This window comes from Agrilus planipennis, unplaced genomic scaffold (genome assembly GCF_000699045.2).
Source record: "Agrilus planipennis isolate EAB-ADULT unplaced genomic scaffold, Apla_2.0 scaffold375, whole genome shotgun sequence".
NCBI lineage: Eukaryota > Metazoa > Arthropoda > Insecta > Coleoptera > Buprestidae > Agrilus > Agrilus planipennis.
Window position 1 is genome coordinate 114,892 of NW_020442455.1, and position 18,804 is coordinate 133,695.

At 33.4% G+C, this 18,804-nt stretch overlaps 1 protein-coding gene across 1 annotated transcript; it reads right to left on the bottom strand.

Annotated features, from left to right (window-relative positions):
- Positions 1-2,074: 2,074 nt before the first annotated feature.
- Positions 2,075-17,447, bottom strand: LOC108742896 (Bardet-Biedl syndrome 4 protein homolog; the record flags this gene model as incomplete). The annotated part of the gene is made up of 8 exons (XM_018478251.1): positions 2,075-2,237; positions 2,602-2,781; positions 3,826-4,019; positions 6,738-6,909; positions 8,084-8,206; positions 15,037-15,190; positions 16,568-16,730; positions 17,353-17,447. Coding segments are annotated over 7 exons (1,063 nt in total), but the record flags the coding sequence as incomplete, so codon positions are not given.
- Positions 17,448-18,804: the final 1,357 nt, after the last annotated feature.

The window sequence follows — 18,804 nt, forward strand, 5'->3', positions numbered from 1 at the left end:
TTCTGTCATTGATTCTTTAATCAAGGAATTTTTTCAGCAAGATTTTCTCACTTCAGAGAATTATCGGAAATATTAATACGAAAGTTTATTATGTACCCTGATGTGATATTTGATAAAATAAATTGAAGAATCTGAAATGCAGCTGATTGATTTCTAGTGTAGTTCAATATGATTCAAAAAGTTGTTGGGACAAGGAAAGAGTTGAGAATTGAAACAGAAAGATTGACGGGTAATACAAGTGAAAATGCTAATAACAAAATTTTGGAAACATGGAATGCGATAACAAACACATTTAATTTTTTGAAAAAGCTGGCATATGATATTTTAATAATGTTTTCATCAACCTATGCCTGCGAGTTATCATTTTCAGAGATTAATAACATCAAAAACTCGCATTTACAAACCGTTTGGTAGATGACTCCAGTTCAGCATGCATTCTGCTAAAATTAACATCTTACAACCCCAACATAAGTTATTTGTCATCTAATCTGCAAAAGCAGAAGTCACACTTATTTTACTTTAATTTAAATTAGACGTATAATTTAAACATTGCAAAATGTTCCTATTTTGTTGTAGAATTTTGAGTTGATATTATTTATTATCATTATTTTCCCAATAATCACAGAGACAAAATTATTTGATGGCACGTCTATGACCTAATTAAACTTTTCTTTATAAAAATGGCACGACGGTACTTAAAGGTTCGCCATCCCTGGTCTAATACAATCTAATTTTATTACGCAATGTGCCGATATTTTACAAAATTATATTTTTCATTCAATTTACGAAATGCGAAACTCCTACACAGAACCGTCATAATACAAAATTATGTTTATTATTATTCCGAAACACATTGAGGCCAATTTGCAGAACACGGAACATTGCGCGGAATTGCCTACGAATGTAGGTCGTGACCAAATCCCCATGTGTGACTTTGGCGGAAGTGCAAATAAGCACTATGTGGGGTACCCACTATGAGTATAAATAAGAGACAAAAAAAGGAGTAGTAGGGAGAGATTAAGTTAATCCGGAAAACGGTCGGGAAATCCGCGAGGAGAAAAGATCCGAGAATACGTGAAATTTGGAAATCGTCAAGTGGCGAGTTGTGCCAAAGCAACCCTACTTATGTCGAAGTCGTCCCATTACATCCTAGGTCATGGAAAAGTAGGTAGGTATACCTCCCGGGAAGCAGCAGTTTGGATCAAGGTAGCACTTCAATAATAATTTAATCTCCCTAAGTGGCTCCTTGCTCTGAACAGGTCCCAGTTTGGTTTACTGGTTTATTGATCTAGGTTAGTAATTTAGCGGTAACTACTTTGTATGCTACATCTATAAACATTGCGAAAAGGGAAAACAGGTGTCCTGATCATTAACCTTTCAATCTGCAAGAGACGATGAAAAAAATTTGTTTTCAGGCAGACGACATCGGTACAAGACGGTCTCTATGAATAGTGCACGAATTAACGAAAAGCCTAAATCATCATCATAAGGTCATCAGTCTTAAGACTGGTTGGACACGTACCTCCACTCTTTCCTATCCTGAGCTAAACTTCGCATTTCCCTAAAACTAGAACAGCCCACATCCTTAACTATTTGCGAAGAGTAATCTAATCTAGGCCTACCTCTACCCCTCCTAACTCCTGTTTCTGCCTCTAATATGTCTCGTATGTTTCTGAAAAGCCTAAATGTGAGATATCAAATCTAATTGATAAATAACTGTATGTTGATGTTTTAAATACATTAAGTACCTCTATAAAATATTATAGCGCATGGATTAAAAACACTTAGAAATGAAACTTTTTTTAACAATTTTCCAACGATACACATACCCTACATTTATTAGGTATGTTTTCATTTTGAAGAAAATAAGTACTTATAATATAGTAAAACCAGATAAGTGATAAAATCTGGAATGAAATATGTATCTTGTGTAAATTTTTCTTGTATAATAATTGTAAAAGATATGGGGTTGTACCAAAACGGCGATTACAAAATTCTTACTAACATTCGAAATGATTTTCAAGAGTCATTTAAAAGAACATATAAAATATTCCTACCTGTTCCCGTAGTTCCAGGAAGACTAATTCTAGTGTTGATTGGTAACAGTTCCAAAGCTTCGAGAGTCCTTCGCGACTTTGCCCCAATTCTCTTGGGTGGTTAAGAATAAAAGGTAATTTTCATTTGTTTTCATCTGCAAAACGTACAGACTTATTTTGTTCCAAACTGTAATTACGTTCCTAAACAAAAGCAGAAAAGACCATTCACATGCATTTAAATACTTCCAATAAAAACAATTGCAACTTAAATGTTTATTGTATGTTAGTACATTAAAGTTAGGCATTGTGAATGTAAGGTTAATAATCAGCGTTGCTATTAGTAATAAAAGGTTCTGATAAATCAGTTTCTATAGCTTCTCAAAACTGATTCATGAAAATCATCAATGAGGGTAATTTTCTAGAAAAATTGATGTGCTATAAACATTACTCTTACAGTAAAAACTACAGAATTGATCACATCAATTAACATAAAAGAAATATTCAGTGTCTCACTTGAAAAAAGAATCCTTATGTTAAAGATAATAACAAGGAAAGAAACACCTACATGCACTTATGTATGTAGCTACACTTCATCGGGTTTTAAATCATGTTGTACTTTATTTCTGCACGTGTTATTTGTATCTTTTGATTTAATGTCAGCAGGCAGCTTGGATGTCTCCATGACTTCGTTTGATGTTCGGTTTTCTTCTAGTACAGAGGACAGTTTCAGTGCAAGATCAAATGCCTGTAAAGAAAAATGAAAAATGAAGTAAATGTATATATAGGTACCAACCTAAATTGGGACCAAAGGAATTTATTCATACGTATAATTATTTTAGTCGTCATTAAATCTACAAAACGTATAAAATTCGATATCGATTTCTTTTGACGTCTTTTGTACAGTGTCAATTTTGCATTGACTAATCTACCTTTTCACACTGTTCATTAAAATGAGAAAACTGTGCATATCGAAGGATAATGCCTAGTTCCCTCCCATATACCTGTTTGTAATTAGGGTTAAAATTTTCGGTATGTCGAATTCCCTCCTAATTATACATCAGTTGCCTCCCAACGGCGGCGGACTTTGAGTGCTAATTGCCACTCTAAAGTCATAAAGAGTTGTTTAAATAATACAGCCTCACATCGCATATTCATCTTAATATTATTCATATATTATAGACACCACAATAACAATAATAATTTTATCAGACTACCCTTCTATTGGTCAAATACAAGACAAACTAAAACTAATAAAGTTTTTCTGGATTATTGCATCAAAAAGCTAGACGCACACGAATTTCCAAACATTGAATTTGTTAAGGTAGTGGGAAACCATTTTAAAATTAAATAAATAAACATTTCATAACTGATATGTGTTTTCTTTCTGAAATTATTTTATCTTTAATTTACTAAAGTACTGAAGTGCACTATAAATATATATTTATTTACTATAAATAAAATCGGTAAGTAGTCGTTAACTTAATTATCGGAGTTGATATGAACGGGAGGGAACTCGGCTAGTACCCGGGAGGGAATTCGGCATCACCGATATCGAATGCCTACAATACCTGAGCATTTTATAATTAAAAGGATGGTAAAAATATTATGGAGGAGAAAAACAGCAGATATGCAGGAAGAATGAAAATATTTAGTATATAAAATTGATGTACCTACATGTAGGTATATATAGAATACCTACATATATGTATAAAACGTAATGTTTTCAAAAAAGCAATCTATTTATCTATATTTGCAAGCCTTTTTTGCTACCGATCGAAAAGTATCTTACCTCTTTGTCATTAGAATCTTCAGTTTTCAATGCAAGAACTTCCTGAACCTTATTAGAGGCATCACGATGCCGACCCATTAGATACAGGCAAATGCAAAGATTTACCATTACTGCAGGTTTTCCTGGTGATATCATTTCAGCTTGTGCGAAGGCCCTTAGGGCGTTTTGTGAATCTTGCAATTCTAGTAATACGTCTGAAATGTATAAAAACAACCGTTCCTAGTATATTTTTTGTGTTAAAGTATGGAAATTGTGTTTTTCAGGTAAGTCAGATAACAAAATACATCTACATTATCATAACGTCGTCAGTTCTAGGACTATGATTGGACACGCATCTCCACTATTTCCTATCCTGAGCTAATCTTCGCATTTCCTTAAAACTATACTAAAAAAAAACTTTTGGGTGTTTCATTCCCACCAGCCAGTAATACTGGTGGGCGGGCAGTCCCTCCGGACTATGCCGGAAGGTAGGGCGGAAGGCCCTCTTCAGCCTGCTTTCAGGAATAGTGGGAATGGGTGGGTGGTGGGTCGGGTGAGAAAGATGGGACGGACGAAATGAAGACAGAAGACAGTGAAAGGTTATCTGTAGAATATTACTGCCTCAGCATTTGCCTAAGTGATCCAAGGAAACCACAGAAAAACTTGAACCAAGGCAGACGGACCCGGAATCGAACCGGCGTCCTCCCGAATGCTAAGCAATGGTCTAGACCTCTAGGCCATGCCGCTCGGTTTAAAACTAGAGCATTCCGCATCCTTAACTATTTGTGAACAGCAATCTAATCTAGGTCTACCTTTACCCCTTCTAACTCCCGTTTCTGCCTCTAATATGTCTGACTAGACCTTCATGCCTGAGAAGGTGTCCTACCAACCTATCTCGCCTATTTCTTATTGACTTCTATAGAGTCCTTTGTTCTCCTATTCTTTCTAATACCTCTTCGTTTCTAACCTTTTCTAGCCACGATATCCTCATCATCCGCCTATCACTCCACATTTCGAACGCTTCTAACCTTTTCTTTTCCGTCGCTCCCACCGTTAATGTTTCGCACCAGTACAACGCCGCGTTTCAAACATACACCTTTAACAATCTTTCTCAAATTTCTAAATTAACCGTTCGCTAGCATAGAACTGACTTCTTCTTATTGAAGGCGATTCGACCCTGCGCTATCATCTGCTTTATATCCCTACTACTTCTTCCGTCCTGACTTATCTGACATCCTAGATATACAAAAAATCACCCTATTCTTTTAATTTTTCGTTTCCTATCTTTATATTCACTCTTTCCCTACTTTATCTTCCCTGGCATACTAGTATTTTTTACATTTATAAGGAATGATAAAGTAAAAAATAAAGGTAAATATGTACAAGTTACTCTGTTTTTTGGGTATTTATAGGTATTATAAAAGGTTGACGGTGTCTCTTAATTTGACAAAAATAATAAATTATTCCAAAAAAATGAAACTCGAGTTTTTGAAAAATGTCAGATATTTTCATACCCCTACACAGTACATAATTGGGCTGTAATTGTAATTACCTAGTTATGACCTCATTTGTTACCTATTGTAAGGGCCACGTCACAGGTTGAGTAATGACGGTGCAAGTTATCAAGCTAATTAAAGGGTAGTAATCTTACAACATCACGAGTTACATACAGGTAAGGTAAATTGTTTACCGAACGTTGAAATTACACATTGTTTCTTATTTCTCACGATCAGTATTACATAATGGATAGAGAACGTTAGAAATGAAGTGATATTAGAAAGAATAGGAGAACAGAGGACTCTATGGAAGTCAATAAGAAATAGGCAAAATAGGTTAGTAGGACACCTTCTCAGGCATGAGGAGTTAAGAGGACATTAGATTACCGTTCGCTAACAGTTAAGAACGCGTGTTGTTCTAGTTTTAGGGAAATGCAAAGATTAGCTCAGGATAGGAAGGAATGGAGGTGCGTGTCCAACCAGTCTTAGGACTGACGACCTTATGATGATGACGATACGAGTATGTTCGGTTTTCAATTATCCTGCACAGTATGTATTAGTAAATGTATCACCGAACCAGTTTTCATTATAATTTCTTACTATAATTCAGTAGAATGCATTGTTAAACGATCAATTTTGGCCTGTTCATGCATTAAGATTCAATGAAAGAGAAGGAATCGTTTGCAGTTATCGTTTATCTGGATTTATGAACCCGTTGTCTACACTCCGTTATTATAGTTACTTTATGCTTTAAGGTTCATGGTTTTATATCTGTAATACGGTTAGTGATATTATTAAATCAAATTTCAGTATGTTTTTCTTAAACATAAGAAATGTTTTTTTAGACCATCGTCATCTTTCGACACTCTTTTTTATTTAAATTACACATAATCACCCTACATTATATATTCCTAGATCTACTAGCAAAATAAAGGATAACGTTTCACTCAATGATTAATAGGAGCGATAAAGCTAATAAATTCTGGAATACTAAGAGCTTTCTTCATTTTACTCTTTCCTGTTATTAGAGGAAAAACCTATTTTTCTTATTATCATTTATGCAGTAAAATTTTTAATAATGAATGAAATTTATCTTAATACTATTTATTTCAGTTATTTTTAAAGTGACTGAAATCCATTCTTATATTACCGTTAGTAATAAATACTCAACTTGTCTGATGAAATCAAAGTTATGGTGAAACGTGTGCTACAAAAGTTTGTCAAAACTTTTGCAGTGTTTTCTTAATCTTATTTGAAAATGGACTTCTATATCACGTAAATTTATAAATCAATCAATCTTCTCTAATAATTTCTGTAAAAACAAATAGCGAATATGTTGCTACAATGTCATCTAAAGTAATCCGTAAAATCTGGCAACGTGATCGTATAAATAATATGTACTGATTTAATAGGAAATTTCGCTTAGATATAACTTACACCCCAAAGCCGTAAAGCAAAACGAGACATCTGGGCGAATGTTAATTGATGCGCAGAGAAAATTGAATGCGGAAGCAGCTTGTTGGGTAGCAAGATGAACAAGGCCTAAATTAAACAGAACCTTCCAGTTCAATGGTGATATCCATAACGCCCTTTTTAGACAAGTAACGGCCTGTAAATAACAAAAATACAGAAAATGGTAGCTAATCAAAACATTGTTACTCTTACGACACCGTCTCACAAACAGTTACACGTTTCAGTATGAAAACTGTTTCAGGTAATAAATATCAAACGAAATATGATACTACTTTATTTACTAAAAATTCGATATAACAGGAAATCAATTTTCCGAAAAGTTATTTGTAAAGCAAGAAGAAAAAAAGGGAAACATATTTATTAGACTTGGAGACTAATTAATTTTCAAGAGAAAAACAAGAACGAAACCCTTGTCTATTGTTAATGTTTATGGGATTAATACAATGCAATATACTCAGAGACGTAGTCACCTTTTTTGCATGGTCCAAAAAAATAGAATTTAATTTCCATATAACACAAAAGACGCCATGGGTTCAGATCAAATATTATTGTTGTAACGGATGTGTTTAACCATATGCGAATGAGGATGCGAACTTTAGTGAGATTAAGCTTGCGGATGCGGATGCGGTAATTTGTGCTAGATTTAAGGGTGCGGATGAGGATGAGGGTATGGATGTGAATGCGGATATTTTTTTTTTCTCTGAGGATTGTAAATGATATTTATTCCTTTTATTTTTATACATTTTGAGAACTCAGTCCATTTTCAAATAAATAAAAGATAACTTTCTAACTACATTATTAATTTTAACGAATAAGCAAACATATAATTTGCACTTTTGTAATTTCAACTGTAAAACTTTTAACTTTTAATTTAATATCAACCACTAGCTGAAAACAACTAAACAATGCAGTTATTAGTTATTATTAAATTAATATAATTATTTATACGATTGTTATTATTATCGATAAATGCATCACGACAGTGAAAGACGCTCAGTTATTTTTTATTTTAGGAATGTGTGGATCCGGATAAGAATAGGAATTCTAAGCAATTTAATTTTGCGGATGCGGATGAGGGTGCGGATATTAAAATTCCTGCGGATCATTCGCAGTTGCGGATGTGGATATCCGTTACAACCCTAATTATTTTACGTATGCAGAAAAAGTAAAGGGTGTCTTAAACCGCATATTTTTTTTCCTGCAGACCAGGGTAAAGTAATTAGTAATTCTTTGCATTTATCATTAAATAAAAACTACGTATAAGTATATTTACTGAAATAGAAATGAAACATTAGACAGATGATGCTTACGGCAACGTATTTCTGTTTCGAGTAGAAACATAATCCGACGTTATTCCACAACGCAACGGATTCTGGATTATGTTGCAGAGCGATTTTATATTTGGATAATGCTACGTCGTATTCGCCATGGGCCTAAAAGAATCAAGTGTAATGACATCAACGAAATAACGTTCTTGTCTTTATTTCTAAAAATATCTGTATCTAAATTTCTTCCATTTCTTAAAAATGTTTTATTGCATATTTTAACATTTTGCTTTTATAGCTAACAAAATTATATGAAACTGAAAATACCTACTTAAACATTAAAAAAAAAAAATTACTTTCATCGACACGACTAAAGTAAGGTAAATAGTTTTAGAAATGAAGGCAGTGAATGTATTTTTGTTCGTTCTTAAAAATTAAGTCAAAGATATGCGCTTCACTTTTAAATATTAATTAATTTTCATGGACGAAGAACAGTTTTTAAGAGTAATTTAATGGGGACTGAAAGAAGTGAAGGATCATGTGTAGATCCTTCGATCACTTAGACAAATGCTGAAGCAGTAACAGCATTTGTCTAAGTGATCGAAGGAAACCACAGAAAAACATGGAGTAGGGCAGACGGACCCGGAATCGAACCGGCGTTCTGCAGAATGCTAAGCAATGATCTAAACTCCCAGCTATTCACTACATTAAATATAGGCATAACGTAAAAGATTTGTTCAAGTAGGTCAGTATTGTTACAGGTTTGTAAAATTTGTGACTCGCAATCGTCTGAGACTTCATACAATGAGGGATGTTAAGTATACATAAAAATGTAGGAATGAGTTACAGAGATACAAGAGTGGTACATAGTTTATATTAAGAGCAACAGGCAATTATAGAACTGGAGCAGCAAAGTAGATAAGTAAATATTAGGAAGGGAGACAGATAGGGATGCACACTGTCACCGCTACTTTTTAATCTATACATCGAAGACGCGATCAACATCATTAAAGACAATACAACTGTAGGGATAGATATACTGGGGCAAAAGATTAGTATGCTTAGATTTGCAGATGATATAGCAGTATTAGCATCTAGCAAGGTGGAGTTAGAGATAGCTTTAAATAAAATGGAGGCGGTGTTGATAAAACAGAGTATTGTATGAAACTAAATAAAAGTAAAACATAAATACTAGTTTGCAAGGGAAGAAAAAGTAGGGAAAGAGGGAATATAAAGATAGAAAACGAAAAATTGGCTGATTTTCTGTATCTAGGAAGTCAGATAAGTCAGGACAGAAAGAGTAGTAGGGATATAAAGCAGACGATAGCATAGGGTCGAATCGTCTTAAATAAAAACAAGTCACTTCTAATCACCCGAACGGAAAATTAGGAATTCGAAAAATATTGTTAAAGGTGCATGTTTGGAGCGCGGCGCTGTACGGGTGCAAAACATGAACGATGGGCGCGGCGGAAAAGAAAAGGTTAGAAGCGTTCGAAATGTGGTGTTACAGACAAATGATGACGATACCGTGGAGGACTATATGGAAGTCAATAAGGAATAGGCGAGATAAGTTGGCAGGACACCTTCTCAGCCTAGTAAGGTGAAGGTCTAGTAAGAATCATATTAGAGGCAGAAATAGGAGTTAAGAGGAGTAGAAGTAGACCTAGGTTAGGTAACTTTTCGCAAATAGTTAAGAATGTGGGTTGTTTTATTTTTAGGAAAATGCGAAGATTAACTCAGAATAAGAACGAGTAGAGGTGCGTGTCCAACCAGTCTTAAGACTGACGACTTTTTGATGATGAAGGGATTCACAGAAAGCTATTCCAATGCTTTCTCATTTTTGCCAAGCGTAGGAGGTGGTTAATGTTTACTTTTATAAGCCAGAAACGGAATCCGTAAAGGTAATCAGTAGAAACACAATATTATTTTACGAAAACGTAGTTTCTTATTATATTTAGTAGAAACAATAACTTTGTTTACACCTAGAATTCAAATAATAAACACCTAAAATTGAAATAATAAATTAAAAAATTCAATATTCTGAATGCCAAATTGTAAGGTTTCCTTTTTACATTGTCTAACAGCCTTTTTACAGAACGGGCGTACACCAGAAGCGGTAGTGATGTATGACTTTCGGATTTACTTCTGCACAATTTAAATTATCAAGAAGAAACGGAAATCAATAAATCAGAAATTTTATGAGTATTACTAGGACTCGCCACTGATTTTCACCACAAAAAGATCACAATTACTATTAAGTGTATATCACCATTTTTATGTAGGTACGTATATACAAAAATTTGTCTAATTCCCTACGGAAAATTATTAAAATTACTGTACTTTCTGCTAAAAATTAGAAATTTAATCTAAAGACTCACAGTAACAGTACCTTTACTTTTAAGATACATATTCATATCACAAAGGTATATCCTTTTTATACACAAAACAGCTTAAAAGCTAATCTGTATCTTAATTCGGGCTTGTAGGTTGAAGTATGCGCATATAAAAGAACGGCTATGACATTGATGAATGGCTTTACAGCTTTTGTAGCTGCAATCGCCTAGATTTGGGTTTGCATGTAAATATTAAAATGTGTTTCAAGAAGAATCACAAATTTTTGATACGATATTATGCATTATATGTATCAAATTCTGGTTTTGGTTTTTTAATACATCAATTGACTTGCGCCACTTCGTTTTTTATATGTATAAAGTAAAAATACCCATTTAAGTAAATATAGGGACTTCAAACCTGTCAATATATTCTTCCATTTATTAAAAAATATATTAGGCAAGGTATTATCACCACGTCGAAAAAGTTATCCCAATCACATCATAATCCGCAAGTGCCTCCAAAAATTTTATCATCAATTCGGCGTGCCGCGTTTATCTTTCCATTGATAAGAAAAAGCTGGCTATATAATCTTGAACAAGCTTGAAAACAGGGCAACATAAACAAGCGCGTAAATCTTTAACCAATTGTTTCTGCTCAAAATGATAAGAGAAAATTGCGAACTAGGTTAAACGAATTTCAGAGTTGGTTAACAAAGAACCTTAACGCGGTGTGATTTATTATGGGTATGACTATTAGGTAGAAGAAGGCCGTATATACTAAATGAAGCATTTACTTTTTATGCATAGTCCTTCTTTTAGTTTTGTTGCCTTTTCTAAATTGGTAGGTATGAAAAACTCCTGTTGAAAGGTTTTATTGTCTAGAACAGATAAAGTTTACCGCCTTCCGACAAGTATTACGTAAGTAATTAAAGCTTTGTGGTAATTAAACTCTTTTGGGTGACACTATTGACAGAGTAGAAACTAATCAAGAAACTTTTGCTACTGTTCAACAGCTAATAATAATAATGAAGGTCTTGCGCTCAAAAGCTTAACAATTTTTGTAAATGCTTACTTTGATGAAACCTTATTTAGATAAATAAATACGGTATTGACGTCAACCTTCATAGTAATGTAACTTTTTAGCTTTAAAATTGGAAAAGTTTCTTACTTATTTGCTAAACTTTACATAACTAAACTAATAAACATTAATCTCTATTGCAATTTGGGTTAAGTTTAATTCAGTTAAAGTTATGCTAAAATTTGGTAGCCTATTAAGTAGACTAAAACTAGAAAATTTAAAGTCATACCTAAAATAATGAGGTAGCTTATCGGTTTCCAAAGAATTGATGCCATTATTATAAACATAAGCAATAACTAATAAAATGTTAAAAAATCTTTGAAGCTATTAACAGAATATGTAAATAGAAAACGAATAAATTTTACTCTCCTTTGGTGACAGAAGCTAAGAGAGCGAAGCACAGTTTTTTTTTGTTTTTGAAACTCTTTTAGAAGTAAAGATTTATTTGATTTCATTTTTAGAGAATATCCAGAATAACATGGAACCCATTTCAAAATTCTTTCTGAAATAAATTCACCGTGTGACGGAAGTGGTTTCAATAGCAAAACAAAATGAATGCATTACCGAAAAATATTACATTCTCCTTACGTATCATACGAACTGATCAAATTTAAACTCTCTCAATTTTTTAAAAAAAGCGGTGCATATAAATATGCTAACTTTATACTTTAAAACAAAATTGCTTCTTTTAGGAATTCATTTTCTAAAAGCTTTCTTGGGTGGATTAAGGATAGATCTAAAAGTCGTTAAGTATCGTCAAGGACCTATGGAATTACACTCAACTTTTTCTTCAGTACCTGAAGAATGCAATTTACTAAAGCCTGTTTGTTTCCTGTTTCCTTGAAAAGGAGGATTTGAAATTGTTCACCAACTTTTATTTGTGTGTTTTAGTTCTTCTAATAGTACGCTACTTTACTTTGTTACTTATTTTTCTTTCAAATGTATTTTCTGCTGCATTATAAAAGCATATTGATTACGACGAATTAATTAGTGAACTAATAGTAGAATTTATGTAAATATCAGATTTTATTGGTATATCTAAATTATTTATANGATAACAGATGTGAAGGGATTATAGTTTCAACCTCAAACCCTAAATGGGTATTTCGAAAAATCGAGTACAAAATCAAAATGTCTAATGTACACCGATATAATAGAAGAATGTACCTTATTGATTACGACGAATTAATTAGTGAACTAATAGTAGAATTTATGTAAATATCAGATTTTATTGGTATATCTAAATTATTTATATTAAAATGCAAGCTTACATCAACTTTCCTATTGTATTAGTAGGTTAATTAGCAACTGTTTATATATAATTATGAGCAAATCGAGTCAAGAAGTTCAGGGTGGTGAGACGGGTTACAGTCTTCACTCACCTTGTGACAGTTTTCTGCCATTTCCATGTTCCCAAATTATTTCTAAATTATATAATCTACAATCGATATAACTACTTTAATCTAATAACTACCGACAGTGGATTATATAATTTAGAATCACTGGAGATAATTTGGGAACTTAGAAATGACAGGGAACTATCGCAGGGGGAGTGAAGACGGTAAGCCGTTTCACCACCCTGCATCCTCATGATCTTGAATTCGACTCGCCACTCCGCTATTTAAACAGTTGCTAATTGATCTACCAACACAGTAGGTAAGTAGGTGTTAGCTTGCAGTTTTAAATAAATAATTCAGGTATACCAACTTTGTACCAGTGACTTAAATAAGAATTTATGGAGGCTGTGTAACATAGACCTATATCTATTTTGTTCAATTAACAAAAAATATTGAAGTTCCAAAGAATTTGTTACGGAATCCGAAAATGTCTTTCAATCTGTATGGAAAGAAAATTTTATTTCAAAAAATTCTAAAACAGTTACAGCATGTCAGGTATTAGGAAATCAATTTTGTTGGAACTCGGATAAATCTGAATATATAAAGTTCGGGAAACGAATTGGGAGAGCTGAACAGTTGAGGTAGTATTGTTAGGGAAGAAAGATAAAGTGGGTTGAGAAGGATTGATAGGGTAAGGGTTTGTTCGGAAGGGATTTTACACTATTTCGAACTTGATTTGTCTTGTTAAAAAAAAGTTGAGTACTCAGTTAACTATAAGTATTATCAGACTGCCGCTGCTATTGTGAAAGAATTTTAATTGAAATTCAATGGCTTAAAAGTTGTATCATGCGATCCTGGTTTTCAATATAAAATATCGGGCAATATTATATACAAAAGTTTTATGATTTGGTATTCTTTAGCGAATAAAAAATTAATTATTAACTACAAAAGATAGTTCGTCTATTATTATTTATGCTGCCTAAAGTGACTTAAAGAATTACAAAAGGACCAGATAGTGCTTTGTTCCTTAATTTTGTCTTCGAGGTTTCACAAACTTAAATTGAATATTTTCTTGGCTATTGTCCTTTATTTCATGATTAACAAAACTTTATCTTAATGAGAGGATTACTAACACCTCTTTTCTTATATAGTTTGAAAGCACATAGCCATTGGTGTTCACTACAAATTTCACAAAATACGGCATTAATTTGAGGTAGCGTGTAGTGGGTATAAAATTCAAAAATGAATTTTCAGAATAATATTTCATATTAAACTAACTCACTTCGAAAAGATATCTAAATTGTATGTATGTTTAATCATAATATATTCAGTATATATAGTCACATTAGTACGACGGATCGTTAACCTTGTAGGTCGGTTGGTCGTGGTTGCTGTTGTCACCTCTCGTAGTTTTAGAAAATACTACAAATGGCGCAGTAAACGCCATCTGTAGCACGATGCTATATTTTAGGATTACGTATGCTCCAACAAGGTCCACTTGTGTGGATATCTACTTGTTGAAAACGAATCCCGGCGTAGCCAACCTCAACGTGATAGGCACGTTAGCTTAAACGAATAAAATAATTCGAAGTGCGTGCCGCAGGCAGCTCCGACGGAACACAGACCAACTTTTACCTGCTGTCTTAACAGTGCGTTTTAGAAAATACTACTTGTGTGGACCTTGTTGGAGCATACGCAATCCTAAAATGTAGCATCGTGCTACATATGGCGTTTACTGCGCCATTTGTAGTATTTTCTAAAACGCAGTTGGTCGGAGCTGTCTGCGACGCGTTGATGAGATCCAAAAAGATCGAAATCGCGATCCGCGCCTGGCAGTTCCGACAGAATACAGACCACTTCGAATTATTTTATTCTCGTAGTTTAGTGGTCAGAACATTGGTGCGTAAAGCCAAAGGTCCCGGGTTCGGTTCCCGGCGGGGGTATGACAACAGCAACAATTTTTCCCTCATTAATTTGAGGTACCTAGCGTGTAGTGGGTATAAAATTCAAAAATGAATTTTCAGAATAATATTTCATATACGTCTGTTTGCCATCATTTCGTAGTCCTAAGACTGGTTGTACACGCACCTCTACTCTTTCCTATCCTGAGCGGATCTTCGCATTTCCCTAAAACTAGAACATCCCACATCCTTAATTATTTGTCTAATTGTAATGATTTTTAATTACCCAAAAAAAAGGAATTACCTAAATTACATTCATACACTAGTAGTATATATTTCTAGAGCAAACCTGCGTTATACACCCAACTCCTAAAAGTGCTTTAGTGCATTCAGGTTCAACTTCTAAGGCGGTAGTAAATTTTTCAAAAGCCATTTGCGTTTCTCGCTGTCGAAGATAAAACATACCCAACTGTGTCATCATTTCGATATTATCGGGGCATGATCTGAACAGAAAATGGCAGCGTTGGTTAAGTGAAGTAATAACACTACCTACCCCTAAATCCGTTTATTTCAGCTTATCAAGCAGTTTAAATCTGAATGGAAAAATCAAAGTTATATACAGGGGTGTTTACCAAAAATAGTTCACAATGGAGTTCCCCAAAAAAGTAGTTCGAGTATGTACAAGCACTTTACTATTTCAGTTGGTCTACCTAATTCGGGTGTCATCACTATTTTTAATATCCTGTTAGAAAATGCCCGAACTGAACAAAAATCTCAGGAAGAATTGGATGCTGACCGGCGCCTTCACCATATCATGCAAAAAACTTTTTCATACAAATTTTACATACTTGTTTAAGTTGGTAGGCCCACAATGCCACGTTAAAAGTGTTTTTCAGGCAACGATTTGTCATATAAAAAAGTGTTTTTGATATTAATTTAGAAATGTAGTTGATTTAACGTCAAGAATAAGCGAATTTTGTTCATATTTCTACCTTACTATTAAGTTGGGAAAGGAAGGAAATTACCACAGTAAAGACGGCAAAGCGCCTCACCACCCTGTCTTACTCGGTTCTCGTGATTATTATTGATTCGGTTATTTAAACGAACACCTACTAAGCCCAGTAAGTAGTAGGTGTTAAATTGAGACTTTAAAAGTAAATAATTTAGTTGTAGGTACCAGTGACCTAAACTGCAATTTATCGATACTATGAAACTACACCAGAAGGCTTGCTAAGGTTAGATTAATCGAATTCTCTGTAGAATTTCAGATTTATTAGTATTTTTCTTTTACTTTCTAAATACTAATTTCTGAAAAATTCTGCAGTGGGACAACTGAAACGGAAAAGAGCTCACATACATTTTATGTTGCACTGTAATATCTACCTTATAAGGTCGCTATTCAAAAGCATAGCTAAGGTAATACAATTTTATGTAATTTTTTTTAATTTTGAATCTTTGTGCTCTTCATTTGTTTTTAAGGATTTTCTTCTGTACTTACACTTTATTTAGATGTTTAATTTTTAAATAAGTCCTTTTATAATTTGCTTATTTTGTGTTCCTTTATTATGTAATATTCTTTGTTTGTTCTTAGTATCATAATTACATAAAATCAAATTTGAGAGAAAATTTGTAGAAATTTAATTCGTTGTTGAGAGTTATACCCAGATACTAATATTGACTTATCGTAAATAATATTAGAAAGATAATATTTGCTTAAATAAATGTTTTTAGCTGGTTGTTGCTTTAAATAGATATAAGTAAGTTCAATTAACTTTGGGACGAAAGTTTCCTCTGGCGCTGTGCTTCTAATTTTAGTACGTTATAGAAAAAACTTATTGAGTTTCCAAGAGTTCAAGTACTTCTATTCACATCTACCTTACCCTATTGCTGCTATACACACAGCAATTGCAGACCGAACATCACCTTCTAGATCAAATATTTTCGTAAGCAATGAATACGATTCTTCCTGTTTACCATATTGAATTGCTTTTCTAGCATATTCCTTTGCACTATTGGCGTCTCTCAGGTGCATGTAACATTCAGCTGGAATCAGGAAGGATTACTTTTAGAAAGGGATTCATCTTTGTGTAGGTATAGATAACCAAAAGAAGCGACTTCAAAATGACTCTAAACAGTAATTGGTTTTTACTGAACAGCCAAGTAAATATAAATTTGGAATTAAAAGAGCTTTTTTTGAAGGAAATAAGGAAGTGCGACTTAAAAATAAATTTTTGTTATGTGTTAACGTATGCCTGAGGAGGTAATCGATACGGCTCAGCGGCACGTGGGATAAAAAATCTTGTGAGTGGCTTTCCGGAAATATCAGGAATAATTTGGTATAATTGTATAATTATGTAACAGGTATCCGCCGAAAAACAGTCGATCACGGACAGGTGATATACATAGGGTGGAAACGAGAAGTCCAAGTGGTGATAGAATTAACTAATATGAAAAGATGCATGGTGATATAAGTAAGCAACTGTTGAAATAAATGAATACGGTGAGGTCATAGTTGATTAATAATCATAAATCACATGACCCTATTTATCCAATTTTTGAACTCCTCCCTTTTTCCAATTTGATAAACTCCATGCATTAGGTTTTTTATTTGATGCCTGATTTTTATATGCATATACGTATGTAGATACTATGTACGTGTCTATACCTATACTATTATATATTTCCCAGTCTGGTTCCTCAGAAACACGTGCTGCTTCTAGATAGGCTTCCAAGGAAAGCCGAAATCTGGACAGTTTAAACCTGTAACGAAAATGTTTTAAAATGTTTAAGGATATACAAACGTTGTGCATTAGAGTACAGTTAAATTTCACTACGGGATTAGTTAAATCTGAATCAGTGAGTAATACGAATTATTGGGTAAAAATGGGCAAAATCACAGAGACTGTTACATAATATTATAGCAGAAATTGTCGACGTATCGACCCAAACGTATTCAGCGGGATGATACTTTACAACAATCCGGGAAATTCCCGAAATATAGGAAGAAGTGCGCTACACGCTGCGCAACATATAATCTAGGCTTTGGAACTGTTAATTGATCTGAATTACGACATACATAATTTGAAAATGTGATATTTCATTTACGTTTGGATTACTGGAAAATCTGAATTTCAGGAATTCGGATTGTTGGAGTTCTCCGTTAGTTTTGTATTTCGTTCGCGACAATTGTTCAAAATATGTTTGTACCTTTTCAGGTTCAGCTAGAATTGTAGCAGATAACCATTGTTTTGCTAAGAAGAATACGTACTTATATATCACTCTAACTGAAGAAAATAAAATCAAATCAAAATTTAATTTATTAGGAAATTATAAAAAATGAATTTGTCTAACCTATATAATATAAACAATCGTAGTTCTAAGTTAATACTAGATATTCAACAGGAAGTCTAAGTTTTTGTTTTCTAAAATAGGGAAATATTTTGCTTACAGATGTAATGTTTGCCTATTTAACTTCAATTTATTTTCTGTTACTTGTTTGGAATAAATCTATTATAACTTTCTTCCGAAATATCGCAAGAGATGTAACGGGTAGCTACGCAGCTTATGGAGGCGGATTATAAATGACACATTAAAGCAAAAATTTTGTTTAGGCTTCCTTTCATATTTTAATCTGCGTACATACCGTACGCGAAAGAATGGACCTTGGTATAGAAAAACTCGAGTAATTGTAAGTGAATTGCCGCCTCGTAGTCTTACTAGTCTTGATAAGAGCGGTAATATTAAGATCAGAATCTTCGCCTACCGCATACTTTGCCCGCAGTCCCACCATCTGCTTTTTTAATGGCTTTGATAGTCGGTAGTATTGAATAATTACGCTGTTTTCATAATTTTTATTTTAAAGAAAATATTTAATCCAATTCTTCATAAAATTATTTTATCCTCGAAAGCAAACCTAATTAACGAGTTAATAAAAGAACGTTTATATTTATCGCAATATTCTTTGATTTTGTATTTTTTAATAAGTAATTAAGTTTTAGAAAATACTACAAATGGCGCAGTAAACGCCATCTGTAGCACGATGCTACATTTTAGGATTACGTATGCTCCAACAAGGTCCACTTGTGTGGATATCTACTTGCTGAAAACGAATCCCGGC